This window comes from Bufo bufo, chromosome 1, assembly GCF_905171765.1.
Source record: "Bufo bufo chromosome 1, aBufBuf1.1, whole genome shotgun sequence".
Taxonomy (NCBI): Eukaryota; Metazoa; Chordata; class Amphibia; order Anura; family Bufonidae; genus Bufo; species Bufo bufo.
The window spans coordinates 117,906,010-117,926,258 of NC_053389.1; the positions used below are offsets into that span (position 1 = coordinate 117,906,010).

Genomic DNA, 20,249 nt, shown 5'->3' on the forward strand with positions numbered 1-20,249 from the left:
TGCATTTAAACCAAAATGCGCCACCCCCCCCCCCCCCCCCCCCCCCCGCCAGGCTGCACTTAAGGTTTTTGAAACATATTTGCGACTTTTCCACTGGTAAATTGCGACTTTTGTCTCAGACTCGGGACGATTTTGTTATTGTTCTGTTTTTGTTGGATGTCAATTTACTGACAAAACCCTGCTGTTTTGCTCATTTATATTAGATGAAAATAAATGCGACCTGTTTTAATACTTACCTATCACTTGTTCCCACGACGAGTTGGTTTTCTTTTCATGAATGCGACTTTGACAAAAAGTTGCATCTTTAGTCCATAAATGGGACTTTTTACACAAAGCACCACCACATAAGCTGGCTTAATTGTCTGCAACAATTTGAGCCATTTCTGCCGATAAGAGGATGATAAATGAGGTGTAAAATGCGGCAATTTGATAGCCCCGCCCACTGACATTTATAATTCATTTCTGGCGTGATGCATTCTTTATGGTGAAAATTCCTGATTTGGCACAAATCAAAACGGGTTGCAACTGGTGCAACATGCTTAGTAATTGTCCCCCTGTAGGTCCTTCTCCTGGAATATATCCACTTTAGGCCTCATGCACATGACGACCGTTGTGTGTTTTGTGGTCCGCACGGACAGCCATTGATATAATTGCCTATTCTTGTCCGCAAAACAGACAGGAATAGGACAGGTTATATTTTTTTTTTGCTGACCACGGAACGGAGCAACGGATGCGGACAACACACCGAGTGCTGTCCGCATCTTTTGCGGCCCCATTGAAGTGAATGGGTCCGCATCCAAGCCGCTAAAAATGCGCCTCGGATGCGGACCAATACAACGGTCGTGTGAATGAGGCCTTAAAGTGAAGTCTAACTGTCAGGAATGTCATGTTATGGAGGTTTTCTTTTGCTAATGTGCAGGGACAGAGATAGGGAACATTTTTCTAGTATAGTTTATTTAGAGAAATTGTACATTTATAGTAGAAAATTGCCCAGAAATGTTCCTTAGCAGCGCTCTCTAAGGCCTCTTTCACATGGGCGTGTGCGCCCCGTTGCCTTATTGCGGACCGCATTTGCGGATCCGCAATACACGGGTGCCGTTCCGTGGGCATTCCGCATCACGGATGCGGACCCATTCACTTCAATGGGTCCGCAAATCCGCAGATGCGGAATGGTGCGGAACGGAAGCACCGAACGGAACCCTACGGAAGCACTACTGAGTGCTTCCGTGGGGTTTCGCCCCATACTTCCGTTCCGCAAAAAGATAGAACATGTTCTATCTTTTTGAGATCCGCTGCGGCTGCCCCACGGACTGTGCTTGTGCATTGCGGCCGTAGCACGACCATGGGGCGCATACGCCCATGTGAAAGAGGCCTAAATGAGTGGCATGTCCGTCTTCCTAGTACAGTACAGAGCAGTACTGACTGGGAAGATGGGCTGGGATAGGCGCTGCTGGGCATCTGCCCTCTCATGGTGGAAAATATACAGTATATTCCTCCCCCTGCTATTTCTCCCTGTCAGTGAGTGCTTCTGCTGTATGACCGGCACGCTGAGATACATGACAGCGAGCAGTAAGCGCAGGGAAGCTATTCTACTGTATGGACCGTTCTAGTATACTATATAACTGTCCCTATTTTCTTAGCGCCCTGAGGATACATTACAATCACTCACTGGTAGCACTGGCCAAGCGGATCAGTGAGAAATAGCAGGGAGATGAATACATATTTAGGGTACAGATATTAATATACAGTACCCTATGTGAGGGCAACAGCTCCCAGACAGTCTTCACAGTCAGTCTTGCACTGTACTGTACGAGGAAGACAGATATGCCTTAGTAACACTAATCATTTAGAGGGACATTTCTGGGCAAGTTTTTTTTACTATAAATTTACGTCTTTAAATAAACTATATTAGAAAAATATTCTCGATCTCTGTCCATGTTTTTCCCCAAAAACATGACAGTTACACTTTAAGGGCTCATACCCACAACCGTTGCCCCGCCGTGGCCGTATTACATGAATGGGTCCACTTGCTTCCATGGGGTTCCGTTCCGTGCTTCTGTTCCGCATAAAAGTACTGCATGCACTACTTTTTTGCAGTGCGGACCGTTGGATGCGGATTGCGGACCCCATTCAAGTGCCCCTAAGTCGTGCCCGTGCATTGAGGACTGCAATTTGCGGTCTGCAGCACGGGCACTGAGCGCCTACACTCGTGGGCATGAGCCCTAAAGAACATTTTTACTCTGTGGGATCTTGCACATGTACTAAGAAGCTGTAGGCAATATGTGTGGCGTTGTATGTGGGCCTGTACACCTCCATTTTCCTGAGGTATTCTGTCCCACATGAAATGCACTAGGGCCTCCGAATAAATAGTCAGTAGGAAAAAACTTCATGTGCCTTAGGCACCTCCTTAAAGCCTTAAAAGGATAACTGTCATATTTTCACTCCAAATTTAATTTTCAAATATGTAGTTGCTGATGAGGCGATAATCCATAATTACTAATTATTTTGCTCACATACCCCATGTTTAATTAGATTCCATCCATAGCAACCGCTCTTCACCAGACTTCATTCTGACTCTCTTCTAAAGATGGCCGCCGATGCCCTCAACCTGAGGCTAAGACCGCCTTCCCTCAGTACCCAGAATTCATTCTGCTCATCTCGGGAACGCACAGCCTCACCTCAACCAATCGGCGTTCTCTACACTTAAAAACGCCCTCTTCCTCCTGAGAGCGCTATAATACTCTGTAGAAAGGGATTTCGAGCTCTCTATGCAGTAAGTAACTTCTGCAGTCCGACAGGAGCGCGCACGCAGCGTCCGGGACTGCCCACTACTACGTCCTCCGCCTTCTGTATAAAGAAGATAGAAGACGGAGGACACCTAACAACGCTCTTTTAGCGGCACCGCATAACTGCCAGGGGGAGGACCAAACATGCAGGAATTACTGGGTAATTCAATACCTAGCCAAAAGTATAAACTAGGGAACTAAGGTAAACTTCATGAGACACATCGAATTACCTAAAAAATAAATTATAATATGACAGTTACCCTTTAATTCCTAGGTGGACTGGCTCTTTTAGGATGTGTTCACATGTGATTCTTTTGTGGTTTTGTTGTGCTTTTTTGCTGCAGTTGTGAAAAATGCAGCACAATGAAACAAAACCACACATAAAGAAGGCCTATAAGTATGAAAAAGATGATCTCAGTCTTCAAGACATAAGAGAACCGCTAAAAGAACACACACCTATGAACCCCTTAAAGGGAACCTGTCATCGACTTTATCTTGCCCATACTAACAGCAGTATAAAGTAGAGACAGGCGAGTTGATTTCAGCGGTCTGTCATTTATAAGTTAAAGGTAAGTGGTTGCCGAGAACCAACATCACAATCCTTGCAGACTGGGCCTGGAAAAGAGTCCCAACCACCTGAGAAGAGTCCTGGTTATTCATGAATCCCTGCTCTCCTGCCCACCTGCTGATGACTGACAGTCTAAGGCCTAATGCACACGACCGTTGTGTGCATCCGTGTCCGTTGTTCCGTTTTCCGTGATTTTCTGCGGACCCATTGACTTTCAATGGGTCCATTGAAAACTCGAAAAATGCACCGTGGTTCATCCGCGTCCATGATCCGTGTTTCCTGTCCGTCAAAAAAATAGGACCTGTCCTATTTTTTTGACGGACAATGGTTCACGGACCCATTCAAGTCAATGGGTCCGTGAAAAGACACGGATGCACACAAGATTGTCGTCCGTGATCCGTGTCCGTAGGCTACTTTCACACAGACGGATCCGCAGATCCGTCTGCATAAAAGCTTTTTCAGATCTGAGTTTTCAGTTCGTGAAAACTCAGATCCGACAGTATATTCTAACACAGAGGCGTTCCCATAGTGATGGGGACGCTTCAAGTTAGAATATACTACGAACTGTGTACATGACTGCCCCCTGCTGCCTGGCAGCACCCGATCTCTTACAGGGGGCTGTGATCCGCACAATTAACCCCTCAGGTGCCGCACCTGAGGGGTTAATTGTGCGTATCATAGCCCCCTGTAAGAGATCAGGTGCTGCCAGGCAGGAGGGGGCAGACCCCCCTCCCTCCCCTGTATTACATTCATTGGTGGCCAGTGCGGCCCCCCCTCCCTCCCCTGTATTACATTCATTGGTGGCCAGTGCGGCCCCCCTCCCTCCCTCCCCTGTATTACATTCATTGGTGGCCAGTGCGGCCTCCCCTCTCCCCCCTCCTCCTAATTAAAATCCCCCCCCCCCCTCCATCATTGGTGGCAGCGGAGAGTTCCGATTGGAGTCCCAGTTTAATCGCTGGGACTCCGATCGGTGAACATGGCAACCAGGACGCTACTGCAGTCCTGGCTGCCATGGTTACTTAGCAATTTTAGAAGCATTATACTTACCTTCGCTGTCTGTGACCGGCCGGGCGCTCCTCCTACTGGTAAGTGACAGGTCTGTGCTATAAGCAATGCGTCGCACAGACCTTTCACTTACCAGTAGGAGGAGCTCCCGGCCGGCCACAGACAGCGAAGGTAAGTATAATGCTTCTAAAATTGCTAAGTAACCATGGCAGCCAGGACTGCAGTAGTGTCCTGGTTGCCATGCTTACCGATCGGAGTCCCAGCGATTAAACTGGGACTCCGATCGGAACTCTCCGCTGCCACCAATGATGGGGGGGGGGGGATTTTAGTTAGGAGGGGGGGAGAGGGGAGGCCGCACTGGCCACCAATGAATGTAATATAGGGGAGGGAGGGGGGGCCGCACTGGCCACCAATGAATGTAACACAGGGGAGGGAGGGGGGCCGCACTGGCCACCAATGAATTTAATACAGGGGAGGGAGGGAGGGGGGGCCGCACTGGCCACCAATGAATTTAAAACTGGGGAGGGAGGGGGGTCTGCCCCCTCCTGCCTGGCAGCACCTGATCTCTTACAGGGGGCTATGATACGCACAATTAACCCCTCAGGTGCGGCACCTGAGGGGTTAATTGTACGGATCACAGCCCCCTGTAAGAGATCGGGTGCTGCCAGGCAGCAGTCATGTACACAGTTCTTAGTATATTCTAACTTGAAGCGTCCCCATCACTATGGGAACGTCTCTGTGTTAGAATATACTGTCGGATCTGAGTTTTCACGATATAACTCAAATCCGATGGTGATGGGGACGTTTCAAGTTAAAATATACCATCGGATTGGAGAAAACTCCGATCCGATGGTATAATAGGGACTCCTGACTTTACATTGAAAGTCAATGGGGGACGGATCAGTTTGCAATTGCACCATATTGTGTCAACGTCAAACGGATCCGTCCCCATTGACTTGCATTGTAAGTCAGGACGGATCTGTTTGGCTCCGCGCGGCCAGGCAGACACCAAAACGACTTTTTCCTTCATGTCCGTGGATCCTCCAAAAATCAAGGAAGACCCACGGAAGAAAAAACGGACACGGATCACTGAACTACGGAACCTGTTTTTGCGGACCGCAAAAAAAAACAGCCGTGTGCATGAGGCCTAATACCTAGTTTTCTCCCTTTCTCTCTAGGAGAGAACTGCCAATCATCCGCAGATGGGTGAGGAGAGCAGGAGATTATAAATAACCAGGACTCTTCTCAGGTAGATTTGACTCTTTTTCAAGGCCTGGGCTGCAGTGATTATGATGCTGGTTCTCGGCAACCACTTACTTTTAGCTCATGAGTGACACAGCGCTGACATCAGCATTTCTGTCACTATTTTATGCTGCCCTCAGTGAGGTTAGCATAAAGTTGATGACAGGTTCCCTTTAAGGCCTCGTGCACATAAAACGCTACCATGTGCATGCTGTTGTTTGTTTCTCACTTCTGAAGAAATGTCCTATTCTTCTCCGCAAAACTGTTTCTATCTACTTTGCGGGCTGGCAGATCGGACATGAACATGCAAACAGCACATGGTGTGCTGTTTGCATTTTTTGTGGACCCATTAAGTCCACATCCAATCCACTTGAGCGGTCATGTACGTTTTTTATTTTATTTTTGTATAGCGTTCATGCAGCAGAGTGAATAACCTGTTGAAGTCATTTGTCAGATTATTACAGCCATTTGTGATAATAATATAAATTATACCCTGTGTCACTATGACACAGACTGATGTTAGGGCCACACCTAGTGCTTTGTACGTCCTCAGGGCTGACTGAGCCCACGATGATGAAATAGTTAAATGACCAGGATCGGTAGACCCTCGCATCCGGTCCACTGGCGCAGGAGCTTGGCTAGTAACAGCTTGTTCTTAATGTGGGAGACCTCACTTCCCCACTCCCAAGCAGCAATGTTAAAGGGTTAATTGTCAGTCGGTGGCAGACACGCCACTTCTGCAACTGCACAGGGCCCAGAAAAGGAAACTAACAGTGCGTCCCATTGTATCCTTGGTTGCAGGTACAGACTTGTATTGCTTGTATATTTCTGATGGTTCAGAATTATTGGAGGACCGCAGTAGACATGAGAGAGTTACACAGGATGCTGAGCGATGAGGGAAGGGATCTACGACGAGCACCTTGCAAAGGTCTTCTGCTTTCCTATGCTGCCAGTCTACGGACAGCTGTAGCATACTTAGATTTCTAATACATGTGATGTTGCATGAAAAAATAAGATAAAATATGTTTTCATTTGCAAAGACGCACAGAATATGTTATACAGAGGAAAGGGGGCATGTACCAAAATGACAATAAGCCCCTTTCAACATGCTGGCTCCCGTTATACTAGCACCCCAAAAACAAAAGGCTTCTCAATCCACCCACTATCTTCCTGCCATCCTTTGTTAGAGAGAGTTGGTATAACCCCCATGGTCTGTTCCCTCCTTTGGGCTCATGCACACGACCATATGTATTTTGCAGTCTGCAAAAAATGGATCCGCAAAAAATATGGATGACGTCCGTGTGCAGAACAGAAGAGCTGGCCCCTAATAGAACAGTCCTATCCTTATCCGTAATGCGGACAATAATAGGACAGGTGTTGTTTTCTCCTCGTGGAACGGACTGAATGCACACAGAGTAACTTCCGTTTTTTTTTTGCAGACCCATTGAAATGAATAGTTTCGTATACGGTCCGCAAAAAAAAATGGAACGGACACGGAAAGAAAATACGTTCGTATGCATGAGCCTTAGGGCTTATGCACACAACCGTATGTATTTTGCAGTCCGCAAAAACGGATCTGCAAAAAATATGGATGACGTCCGTGTGCATTCCGTATTTTGCGGAACTAATAAAACAGTCCTATCCTTGTCCATAATTTTTTTGCAGAACGGACACACGGAAACGGAATGCACACGGAGTAACTTCCGTTTTTTTTTTTGCTGGACCCATTGAAATGAATAGTTCTGCATATGGTCCACAAAAAAAAAAAAACGGAGCAGACACGGAAAGAAAATACGTTTGTGTACATGAGCCCTTATGTTGAGAATCTGTAGGGAAGAAGAACCCAGCTCAGCCCGCAGAATGGCAGGAAGGAAGAAAATCTGCAGCGTTTACGGAAGCCAAAATGTACAAGGTTTTACAAAATCATCCATGTGCATGAGTTTTATTTTTGCTGCGGATTTCATTCTTGGAGATGCATTTGGTTAAATCCTCATCAAATCTACAGCAAAATCCACGGTAGATTTTTAACTCCCATCCAATGTGGATGTACCCTATGGGGGAAGCGGGCCATCCTGAGCTAGGCCCATTCTCCATAGCCCCCAAATATGTTAGACGAGCCCTGGAATGTGATCATTTTCACGTACTTTTTATGTAGCTCTGGATTGTCTTGCAGGTTTAAAGGTGCGGATGTGGAGCTTGTCGAGTCGCTGTTACTTTTTTCACACTGTGAAAGAATGAAAATACATGAAAAATAACACCACATAAAAGGGACTCATTCTCCACCCAAATCTTTTGTAAATGGGGTCCTGGATGAATATGATCTTGAAGTACTCTATATATTATTAAATTTAATGCCATGACCTCCAAAGGCGAAAAAATAACCAAAATGCCAAACCTGCTCCATGTGCTTTTTCCTTTCAGAATCCAGTGATCTGACTCGTTGGCGTAAGGCAAGAATCTCTTTATCTAATCGGCTATTATGTTCTTTGGCTTTTTGCAGTTCAAATGAATCTTAAAAATAAAATAAAAATGTATTCAAAATGATTCAGATTTTATCAGCAGGTGTAGTACTCCATTGTACACCGCATCAAAAGGGTAAAAACACAACAGTAAAAAAATAATAATTTAGTATTACATGCTGGTCATAAAACAAATGGCTAACATAAAATATGGAGGTTGGGTCCGCCAGAGTGACAAACGCACTTTGTGGGAGGCTCTTATGCAAAGGGGAATAGTATCTCGCCGAGAAAGAGAACTGTCTCACTAGTGCCACCTATTGGATGTGGCTCCTTAGAGTCAATATTTGACTTTTCAACTTCGGGTGTACTTACCCCTCATCTGTACAGAGTAAGATTCTGTCCGTCGTCTGGACACTTCTTTTTTTTCCATCTATATAGTGCAAATGGAAAGAAATACCGTATTTGTCGCCCCATAAGACGCAGTTTCCTCCCCCCAATGTAGGGGGAAAATGCCCCTGCGTCTTATGGGGTGATTACTAATGAGCGTTTCCATTATGGAAGCGCTCATTAGTACCGGAGGACCAGGAAGCTCTGAAGGCTCTGTACTCACCACTTACTGGCCCTCTGCTGTCGGCTGTGCAGTGGCTGCGCACAGCGTGAGGGCGCTCTGTGACCTCACGCTGTGCGCATCAGGTCACAGTACAGCTGACAGCAGGAGGAAGAAGATTGCGCTGGAGGTGAGGAGCGTCAGCGTCTGGAGCAGGAGAGGTAAATGTTTTTTTATTTATTTTTTATGTCATCTGAGGCTGGGGGCTGATCAAAAGAGGCATGGGGGCTGATATTGTAACAGCGTCTGCTGTGCACTGCTGTTCCCCTGCTTACCGCCGCGGTCCCGGGCGCAGTGTTCAGCGGTGATCTGCTGCCTGTGCTTCCCAAAAAGTATTTTTATTTTCTAAATTCCCGGAGAACCCCTTTAAGGGCCGGCATGCGTAACTTCCTGTGCTTTATGGGTTAGGTCATGTGACCTCGCTGAGCAATCCTAGCCCTCCTGCACATATATAAGTGGCTCAGCCCCCTTCCCAGATACCTCAGTGTCAAGGACCTTGTGTCCTGCTAAGGTACCTGATATCTGCTTGTGTTCCTGGATTCTGCTACCTGTTTGATCCCTGCCTGCTTGCCTTGACTCTCCTGTTGCCGACTCGGATTGCCTGACCTGTACCTGTTTGACTTCGCCTCTTCCTCATCCTTCGGTCCTGCACTGTTGCTCCTGGTTACGAATCAGCCTGCTGACAACGTCTGTACCTCTGGTACCTTGCTCAGGTACCTCCTGGTCCGCCTGGACTAGCTTCCTCGTGTGCCAATCCTTATTAAGAGGTAGCGACCTTGTGTTTCCCTCGGGAAAGTCTATCCCTACCATCAGGGGTACTGTGAAGAACGAGGGGTTCACTTAGACAACGCCCTTAGAGGAGGTAGGACACGTGGCACAGTGGGTTCACACCTGCTGGTTCGTGACAGATATGAGGCCTGGGAGCTGATCAATTGAGGCCTGGGGGCTGATCAATTGAGGCCTGGGAGCTGATCAATTGAGGCCTGGGGGCTGATCAATTGAGGCCTGGGGGCTGATCAATTCAGGCCTGGGGGATGATCAATTCAGGCCTGGGGGATGATCAATTCAGGCCTGGGGGATGATCAATTCAGGCCTGGGGGATGATCAATTCAGGCCTGGGGGATGATCAATAGAGGCCTGGGGGATGATCAATAGAGGCCTGGGGGATGATCAATAGAGGCCTGGGGGATGATCAACAGAGGCCTGGGGGATGATCAATAGAGGCCTGGGGGCTGATCAATAGAGGCCTGGGGGCTGATCAATAGAGGCCTGGGGGCTGATCAATAGAGGCCTGGGGGCTGATCAATAGAGGCCTGGGGGCTGATCAATTGAGGCCTGGGGGCTGATCAATTGAGGCCTGGGGGCTGATCAATTGAGGCCTGGGGGCTGATCAATTGAGGCCTGGGGGCTGATCAATTGAGGCCTGGGGGCTGATCAATTGAGGCCTGGGGGATGATCAATTGAGGCCTGGGGGATGATCAATTGAGGCCTGGGGGCTGATCAATTGAGGCCTGGGGGCTGATTTGAGGCTTGGGGGATGATATGAGGTATGGGGGTATGATATGAGGTATGGGGGTATGATATGAGGTCTGATTGAGGGTCTTATTAACATTGGGGGTCTGATTGCTGGTCTGATCTGAGGTCTAATGAAAAATATTTTTTTCTTATTGTCCTCCTCTAAAAACTAGGTGCGTCTTATATGGCGAAAAATACGGTAGTTTTAATGAATCAACCTCTATAATTTATAAGAAGATAAAGGACACATAATGTATGTATGTATAATAATGTAAAGCTGGTCATACATCATGAATTGCAGTCAACCCAGTCAATTTCAGTGGGACCGGCTGACCATCTAATGTATGGGGGAACCTCGGCCCTGACAGCAGATGTCAGTAGGATGGATAGAACATGATGAAATTCAGCTTTCCCAATCTTTCAGCTCTTTCTACTGAGAAGACATGCAAGTGTGTGGGGAAAGGGGTTCAGGAGAATTCGCTTTCTGGCCGACAGTTATCTGAAGTCTATGGCCAGTGTATGCACCACACTGCAGGTATTATTGCCGTGTTCATTTCTTGGGGTCAGTAAAGCACCTCATTTTGATTTTACAGCAATCTGTAACATATAGACAGTGGGACTGGCAGAAATGGATGGCATTAACCACACCTAACAGTATTATTTCAATTTGTCAATGTAGATTAAACCCTAACACAGGCCGATGATTATGAATGAACAATGCTTTTTCCCGACCACTGCCCTCTGTAAACATGCTGCGGACCATGGACTCATTGAAAACAATGGGTCCGCAAATAAAAGGCAGACGGCACACGGACCGCATCTGTATTTTGTGGATCTGAAATTTGTGGACCACAAAATAGATACGGATAGGGCCTTCTAGGTTAACAATGAATTTCTACAACTTTCCCTCTCACCATTGTCTCTGAGGTCTGTAAGCTCTTGTTGTAGTGCATCATTATCTTCTTGTTTCTTTTGCATAATTTGTTCTGCAAAAGTCAAAAAAAGAAACCATTTTTGTTGATTTGCACAACGCAATATTAAACTACATGAGATATCCTTAGTGCATGGACATTAATAACAGTCCTTTATTCTGGCATCCAAGACAGCGGCAGGATTTAAGGGGCTTCAGGATAGGTTACCAATATCAGATGGATAGGGCTCAGACTCCCGGCACCCCCACCAATCAGTTGTTTGCAGGAGATGCAACGCTGGAACCAGGCACTGGAACAACACAGCTTCATCCAATGTGTAATGAATGGGAGCAGTGCTGCAGTAACCTGCCCCGACCACTACACGGTGGATGGAGCTGTGTAGTTCCAGTACAGCAAACAGCTGATTGGCAGAAGTGCTGGGAGATGCCCGGTCTGATACCTATCCAAAGGCAAGATCATCAGTACTTAAAGAGGTTGTGTCACGCCATGGCATTTATCATGTAGAGAAAGTTAATACAAGGCACTTACTAATGTATTGTGATCGTCCATATTGCTTCCTTTGCTGGCTGGATTCATTTTTCCATCACATTATACACTGCTCATATGCAGGGGTTACGACCACCCTGCAATCCATCAGCGGTGGTCATGCTTGCACACTATACAAAAAAGCACCAGCCTATGTGAGCTCCCACCGTCCCGGCTACCAGAGAGGACAGCACTTCTTCCTACAGTGTGCAAGCACGGCCACTGCTGATGGATTGCAAGGTGGTCATAACCATGGAAACGAGCAGTGTATAATGTGATGGGAAAAGGAATCAAGCCAGCAAAGGAAGCAATATGAACAATCACATTACATTAGTAAGTGCCTTGTATTAACTTTCTCTACATGATAAATGACATTTGCTGTAGTGACACAACCACTTTAAGTCTCGGGGAACCCCTTCCAAAATTCCAGATTACTGGACTGCCATAGAAAGACTATTAGAAAAAAAACGACCTCTGAAGAATACCTCCAGCTGCGGAGCTGCCCTGATATACAAGAGATCAAGGTTTCATCATCACTTCTGTAATATGCACCTATTACTCGAATCGCTCCATTTAAAAGCCTGTACGAGACATTGGTGCTGGTGATGTGATGATCACATTACAAGACTGAACTGCTGTGTGCCTATCACATGATCAAGACCGAAATCTCTGCAAGTAAAGAATGATGGTTTACATTACATGACAGTTAGCAGAGATCTTAAAAACTCTGAAGAATTGCTACAGAAGGTACACTGGAATAGGGTATCATTGAATTGAACCTTTTTTTCCCCGCTAAGTCCAGAAATCCTCTTGAACCCATATTTCTGGGCGCCTACATGCAAGGCAATCTGGAGTCAGTGCAAGCACCGCTACATGGTAACTTACCGAGCTCATTAAGTTCCTTTTTCTTAATCAGTAAATCATCCGTGAGCTTACGGATCTCGTCATGAGCCATTGTCAACCTTTGGGCGGCTTCAGTCAAATCTCTCTCCACGCTCGCCCTCATCTTTCTCTCTTTATCAAGCTCTTCATCAAAAGTCTGAGGAATAAAACAAGATCATTATTATGTCTTTGTACTTTTGCTTTGTCGTTCGTTTCGGATGGTAAAGTCGTTCTAGTGATGGCATCTATGCCAAGAAAACACGGCTGGTCCTACTCATCACGACAACCTTCAGCGTTAGTGGTGATGACAAGCCACAGAGGTGAAGCTAAAGGTTCAGCATGGGGAAGGGGGGAGAGACGTTCGGGGCCTAACAGACTTTTTATTTTTTGCTTTAACATGCAATCATTTGATCCCTTGTACAATACACTGTAATACTTCTGTGCTGCAGTGTATTGTGCCTGCGGCCATCCTATTAAAAGGTTTTCTAATAATATAATATTAAATAACTTATCCTCAAGATATGCCATGAATACCTTATCGGAGGGGGGTCTGACACCCCTGCACATCAGTACACAACTCCATCCATTTCTACAGTACCCTGCTACTCTCACTAAAGAAATCAATGTAGATGTGTAGTTCTGGTGCCGACTTCCCATGTCAGACCCATATGAATGATCAGATACTGATGGGCTCTGAGGATTCCTTATCAATATTAAAGTGCATCTGTCGGTAGGATTGTACCTATGACACTGGCTGACCTGTTACATGTGCGCTTGGCAGCTGAAGACACCTGTGTTGGTCCCATGTTCATATGTGCTCGCATGGCTGAGAAAAATGATGTATTAATATATGCAAATGAGCCTCTAGGAGCAACGGAGGCATTGCCGTTACACCTAGAGGCTCAGCTCTCTCTGCAACTACCACTTCCTCTGCACTTTGATTGACAGGGCCAGGCAGTGAAACCATCATCACGCCTGGCCCTGTCAATCATAGTGGAGGGGGCGACCCCTTTAAGATTTGATATGAACATTGTACTGACCAAAGATTTTGCAGGTTCAGCCGACCAACTCATGTGTGTGGGGAGCTTCCAACTCTCCCCTTGACAGATGATTGGGGGGGAAGGGGAAGGGCATGGATCGGACGAAATGAATTTGTATGTGTATGGGGAAGCCGGGAGGAAGGCAGGAGAGATAGCTGTCGGCCGGACAATCATTCGGCCAGACGACAGCTATTGAATGTGTACGGCCAGCTCAAGTTTCATGAAGAGACCTAATCCGAAGACGTAGATGAATACAACGAGTGGCTGTCGTGATGAAGATGTCAGCAGAACAATGCTCTACCCTCCATTTCATTGAGCAAACAAGATCTGGAAGACTGCATGTTTAATCTGACACCTGCATGTACGAGCCTCTCGTCTTACAGTAATGCCCCGACCTGAGCGCTCTTCACACACGTTTCATACAATACCATAGACACTTTTACCTGAATTCACCCATCACATCAAAGCTGTAGTGCATGCATAATTCATCAGTAGAGCGCTTTATACCCACAACAGCTGCATCCTTTCATGTGTTAATGTGTCTGATGCTGTGTGTCTTCAAAGATCTACTACCAGTGGAGGCAGTCACTCTCCGTTGGGACATACGGAAACAACCAAGTGAGCCCGCGCAGCGGTTTATATTGTGAACCACAAGTAACACACACTTGCCCCCTAACAGAACAATGTTATATCTATATGCCTTGAAGAACATGGTGGTGTTGCCTGTTTAGATGTGTCAGTCAGTGGAGATCCTTGCCTTGGTGCCCTAAGTTGACTTGATGATGACCGCGGTGGCTTGAAGATCACTGCCCAGCAGCCTATGTAGGTGAGGCTAAGGTGCTTCCATAAAAGAGTGTGCGCGGAGACAAAGAGTGAGTGTGAGTGAGCAGTAAAGTGCATGACAAGCAGAAAAATCTGCTGAGAGTGAGAAGGTTTGGAGCTAAGACACTGAGAAGCAAGCCGGAGGTCTGAGAAGTGTGACAGAGAGTGATGGAAGCCAGAGAAAAGGACAGATCCCGTAATCCTGAATGCTGCAAGTTGGTGTTGGGACCAGCAAAAGGGAAACCTTCGAGGACTCACAGCCATAGTGTTGGGGAGTCTGCAAGAGAGACTGTTGAGATATGGAAGACTGGAGACCGGTTCAGCCTAGTCAAAGGCCCATAACAATGCTGATCCCGAGTGTGTGCTGGGTGGGAGGAAGTAAGAAAGCGCAGTGGTTGTATAAGAAGCCTGAGTCTTTATTGAGCCCTTCACCTTCAGCAAAACAGGTACAAGTGGTCGGTGTTGGGAACAGAGATCTCTTTATCTATGACTAGTCCAAGTTAGAGCTCATCCACACGGCCGGTGTTCGGACCTTCCGTGCATTGAGGACCGCAATTTGTGGTCCCCAATGCATGGGCACCATCCGTGCGGCTGCCGCGACGGATCCAGACCCATTCAACTTGAATGGGTCTGTGATCCGTCCGCACTGCAAAAAATAGAACATGTGCTTTCGTGTGGTTCCGTGCCTACGTTCCGCACCGACCTTCCGGATTGCGGACCCATTTTTAAGTGCACACGGCCGGTGCCCTCATATTGCGGACCCGCTGTTTGTGGGCCGCAATACTGGCACGGACGAACAACGGTCGCGTGCATGAGCCCTTACACTGTGTTGTTCCTGCTGAAAGATAAGGTGTGTGGTACTCCTCACTAGGGTTACTTGAAATGTGACGGCCACTTATGGTCAGATACTGCTCTCTTGTTGAAGAGGGCAGTGCACACGTGTACGTCTGTAGTCAGGAGAAAATTCCTGTAAAGGTTAGTGGCCTGACGGTCACAAGGACACACTGAGGGGAGACAAAAGGCTGGTGCAACCCTGTGAAATATGCCTAGACAGGGCAAGCTGTGATAAGGGGTAGCATAGTTTGTTCAGGCAAGAGCTGTCAAACATCTAGGTGTTACCTTACGTTTTTAGAGAACTAGTGGTATGGACACTGTTCTCTTGACCCCTGCAAGAGACCACCAAGTACCTCCAAGCTAAAGCTGGTGTTCTGCGATTGTTCATCTGCACAAGTATGACAGTAACCATCAAGCGTATTGAACCTCAGTGTGAGAAAATGATAAAGGATTCTGATAACTCAGAAGTGTCTGCAGCGTTTCAGTGGGGTGCTACCTTACAGGCTTTCCACCCTTCTCCGTCAAACAAGGAAGGAAAACAGACCCCTTTTTCTCTATATCGGTGGGGGGCAAGTGGGGACAGAAAAATCATTGTACTCGCAGGTGACTTGTGTAGGGAAACACTGAATTTGCCCGAAGTCATGGTTCTGTATCAATTTCAACAGTGAATTATGGGCGACTCTATGATGCTGTAAAGCCTTACGTGGACTCCCAACAATGAAACATTTATGTCAGAATCAGTAACTGTGATATAGTGACTTATAAGGTCATTTATCAAACTAGTGTAAAGTAGAACTGGCTTAGGTGCCCATAACAGCCAATCAGATTCCACCTTTCATTTTCCAAAGGAGCTGTTAAAAATGAAAGGTGTAATCTGATTGGTTGCCATGGGCAACTAAGGCTACTTTCACACTTGCGGCAGAGTGATCCGGCATGCAGTTCCGTCGCCGGAACTTCGTGCAGGATCCGTCAAAACGTATGCCAACTGATGGCATTTGTAAGACTGATCAGGATCCTGATCAGTCTGAAAAATGTTGATCAGTCTGAAAAATGCATTGAAATGCCGGATCCGTCTTTCCGGTGTCATCCGGCAAAACAGATCCGGCATTTATTTTCTTCACCTTTTTTCAGGCACTAATACATTCCTATAAAAAAGTCTTCAGTTTTTTGGCCGAAGATAAAACCGTAGCATGCTGCGGTTTTATCTTTTGCCTGATAAGTCAAAAAGACTGAACTGAAGACATTCTGATGCATCCTGAACGGATTGCTCTCCATTCAGAATGCACGGGGATAAAACTGATCAGTTCTTTTCCGGTATAGAGCCCCTAGGACGGAACTCTATGCCGGAAAAGTAGAAACGCAAGTGTGAGAGTACCCTAAGACAGTTCTACTTTACACCAGTTTGATAAATGATCCCATTATATTTTTCTCAACCTTTACATGAGACGTCATCATAAAAACACAAAAAAACTGATGAAAATGATTGGTTAGTGCATGGTCATGTTAGTGGATGCATTGCTCAATTAGTAATGTTAAAAGATATAAAAAAGAAGCTGAACAGGAACATACTGAACTCTCAGCAGACACTCTGTCTGCATTTTTACGAGTCCCAAACAACTTCCTCCACGGCTTCTGAACTGGGGACAGAGGCTCCTTTAGAAAAAATATTTGAAAATATTAATTTTCTATGAAAAAAAAAATACAATGCCTGAAAAAAGGTGCATGTAAGGTTGTTATACAATCAGTAACTGCTGTACAGACCATAAGGACTCGTATACAAAAGATGTAAAGCCAAGCTGGATAGCACTTGGTAAATGATCCTCTGGTGCCAGCTACAACCATTCATGAGAAGAACTGAGCTGTTTGTCTCCTACATGTAGTCCATCCATTATATGGTGTTCAAACTGCAAACTGAGTTGATCTTAGTCCTAGTCATGTAACAGGATAGACACCCCATACCTTGTTCAGAGTTTCCTTGGTGCGTCTCATGGTTTCTTGCTGCTGATAAAGTTCCTCTTCTAGTGTCCGATGAATTTGTTCCAATTCATCCTGAAATTTCAAACCAAGGTAAAGAAATGTGATATAGATGTAAATGATAAAATTCTGGCTGTTGGGGGCCACCACTAGGGGGCGCTTACTGTTGTTCATATGTAGCAAGTTCCTCAGCACCTCCTAGTGGTAACTCTACGCAGCCAGTCAGCATTTTATGTTTTAAAGGCATTGTGAGTTTAAAAAGGATTTGGGGGGGGGGGGGAAGAGTGCCTTAGTCGGCTTGAGGAGACTTATAGGCTATACATGCTCCTCTTGAATTCTGGGAAGAAAGGGATGAATGTGAGCTCTTAACAAGCTCTGCCTCTAATGCCAGCAGATGTAAGGCAGGTATCCTATAATTCAATGTTCGACCCTTTAAATAGACCTTGGGACATGACTTGGAAAAAGGAGGGATGCTATTAGAATAATAAAAAAAAATCAGTTCCAACACCGCTGGTGCTCTCCTCCCTGCAGCGGAGACGAGACCATATACTGCATGTAACCCCTGCAGCCTATCACTGGCCTCAACAGTATACTGTAAGAGACCAATGAGGTCACTGATTGGCTTCAGCGGTATATGGGCACGTCACCGAAAGTAAGAAAAACAAAGACGGTGAGATGAGAGCAGTGCCGCTGCAATGGAGGGGGTTCAGGGCAGTGAGTAAAAAAAATTTATTACTCCAATACAATTCCTGCTTTTTAAAAAAAAAAAAAAAGGTGCCTTGGACAACCCTTCTGACAATATATCTATGAAATTCAGGAGCTGTGTATCAGAGAAGCTGAGCTTTGATCGCTAAAAGAAATGTAAAACATTTCTGGAACACCAGATATCGGACAGACAAATAATATTGTGCATCCATCCGGCTGAAGCTTTTACATTTTACCTGTCAGCTGCCCAGTCAAGAGTTTGGGGTTGGTTCTACTGCACCCACTGGCATTGATGAAATCTACCTGGTGACAGATCTTCTTTTCAACTGAACTCTGCTGTTGTCAGTGAGAGGAAGGATGGGTTTACACCGCACAAATGGTGGGCGGATTATCGGGAACACACCCATGTAAATGTGCCACCGATCACCCAATGAACGAGCAAAGCGCTCGTCCATCGGATAAATGAATTGATGATGCAGCATATTAAAGGCTAAGTACACCTTTGGAGGCAATTTTTTTATGATTACATTTTACTCATTTTTGGCTAAAAAAACATATTTTGAATTGGCCTTTATTAAAAACATTGAGCCGTTCTGTCACAAAGGGTTAACTGTTTTTCTAAGAGTGTGACTAGTACTTTCAATTGGTCATCTAATAAACCTTATTTCTAAACTACTAAGAGGCGATAAACACTCATTTAAGCCACATTCTTATCAGTAAGATAATAATTGAGCTATAATGAGTGTTTAGGTCAGAGAGAAGAGATAAGGAGCCTGTCAGCTCCCCAACTGACGGAAAAGACAGAAAATCCACAGGCAGCTAGTACAGCATCTCAGCTTTGCAAACAAAAACGGACTCCATATTGTTAATGAAGACCAATTGAAAAAATTATTTTAGCTCAAAATAAGTACAATGCAATAATAAAATAATAAATAGCCCCCAAAGGTGTACATAGCCTTTAAATCATGGTTTCTGGGCAGCAGGTTGTGCTGTGTAAACAGGCATCTGCTGCCCAGAAAGAAGGAATCTGTATAAGAATGAGCGCTACACAGTAGGCAGTTATCAGGAAGGAATGGTTCTTCCCTGATAATTGCCCTCCTGCCTGGTGAGTGTAACTGTGCCCTTAGGAGTATGTCTCCTACAGCTAGTTGATCCATTAAATGGTGCTAAAACTGGAAATTGAGTTAATCTTAGTCCTGGTCATGTAATACTGTATGATAAACGCTCAATACCTCTGCATGTAGATGAGTGGTGAGAGGGCAGGCAGGGGCTCTGCACAGAACACCGCGGTCAGGCAGGGGCTCTGCACAGAACACCGCGGTCAGGCAGGGGCTCTGCACAGAACACCACGGTCAGGCAGGGGCTCTGCACAGAACACCACGGGCAGGCAGGGGCTCTGCACAGAACACCACGGGCAGGCAGGGGCTCTGCACAGAACACCACGGGCAGGCAGGGGCTCTGCACAGAACACCACGGTCAGGCAGGGGCTCTGCACAGAACACCACGGTCAGGCAGGGGCTCTGCACAGAACACCGCGGGCAGGCAGGGGCTCTGCACAGAATACCGCGGGCAGGCAGGGGCTCTGCACAGAACACCGCGGGCAGGCAGGGGCTCTGCACAGAACACCGCGGGCAGGCAGGGGCTCTGCACAGAACACCGCTGCTCCTGCTTGCACCTTCTTGCCTAAAGCCTGACAATAGTATATGGGTGATGTGCTATCCCAGCAGAGCAGAGCAGGCACAGGCTCCCTGCAGCCCCACATTGGAATCACTAGACCGCTGAAATGTGTACGACTGTACGGATTCCAAAGAGCTATAGACACCTGAACTTCAGGTGCCTATTTCGTAAGGAAAATTTAAATAAAGTCTAATAGAAATCTCCATATTATGACATTCACAAAAGGTTGTAATAAAGTAGATACAAAAGTTTAAGTACACTATAAAGAAAAATTGCTAAATGTCTATAGTCCTGAACAGTTGGAGCACTGGAGCAGTGTTAAAGGGGCGTTCCTACTTTAGACATTCATGGCATATCCACATGATATGCCTTGAATGTCTGTTAGATGTGGGTGGCCTCATCATTGGGACCTGAACTTATCTCTAGAAGGGAGGTCCCCTGACCACCTCCACATGGTCCACGGCTGCCGCATCCAGGCTGTGATGGAATGAAGGCAGCCACGTTCACTGTGATATGCTGTTTCCATAACTCCTGTTCACTTCTGTGGGACTTATGGAAACAGAATAGCACGGCTGTTTCTGCAATTTCAACCACCTCTCTATTCAATCACAGCATGGATCCAGGAGCCAGCTGCTGCCTGAACAGAGGACCTCGAGATAAGGTGCAGGTCCCAGAT

General features: G+C 46.3%; 1 protein-coding gene across 3 annotated transcripts in view; it reads right to left on the reverse strand.

The window, feature by feature from the left end:
- Positions 1–20,249, reverse strand: part of CCDC30 (coiled-coil domain containing 30) — a 62,674-nt gene that overhangs the window by 29,258 nt on the left and 13,167 nt on the right. For 2 of the 3 annotated variants that reach the window (XM_040428720.1, XM_040428700.1), the window contains 6 exons: positions 17,177–17,266; positions 16,787–16,870; positions 12,525–12,678; positions 11,097–11,168; positions 7,997–8,112; positions 7,746–7,825 (listed from right to left, as the gene is read on the reverse strand). In XM_040428720.1, coding sequence (XP_040284654.1) covers positions 7,746–7,825; positions 7,997–8,112; positions 11,097–11,168; positions 12,525–12,678; positions 16,787–16,870; positions 17,177–17,266 — 596 coding nt within the window. The remainder of the gene's footprint in view (positions 1–7,745; positions 7,826–7,996; positions 8,113–11,096; positions 11,169–12,524; positions 12,679–16,786; positions 16,871–17,176; positions 17,267–20,249) is intronic. The other variant, XM_040428710.1, reaches the window with a different exon arrangement.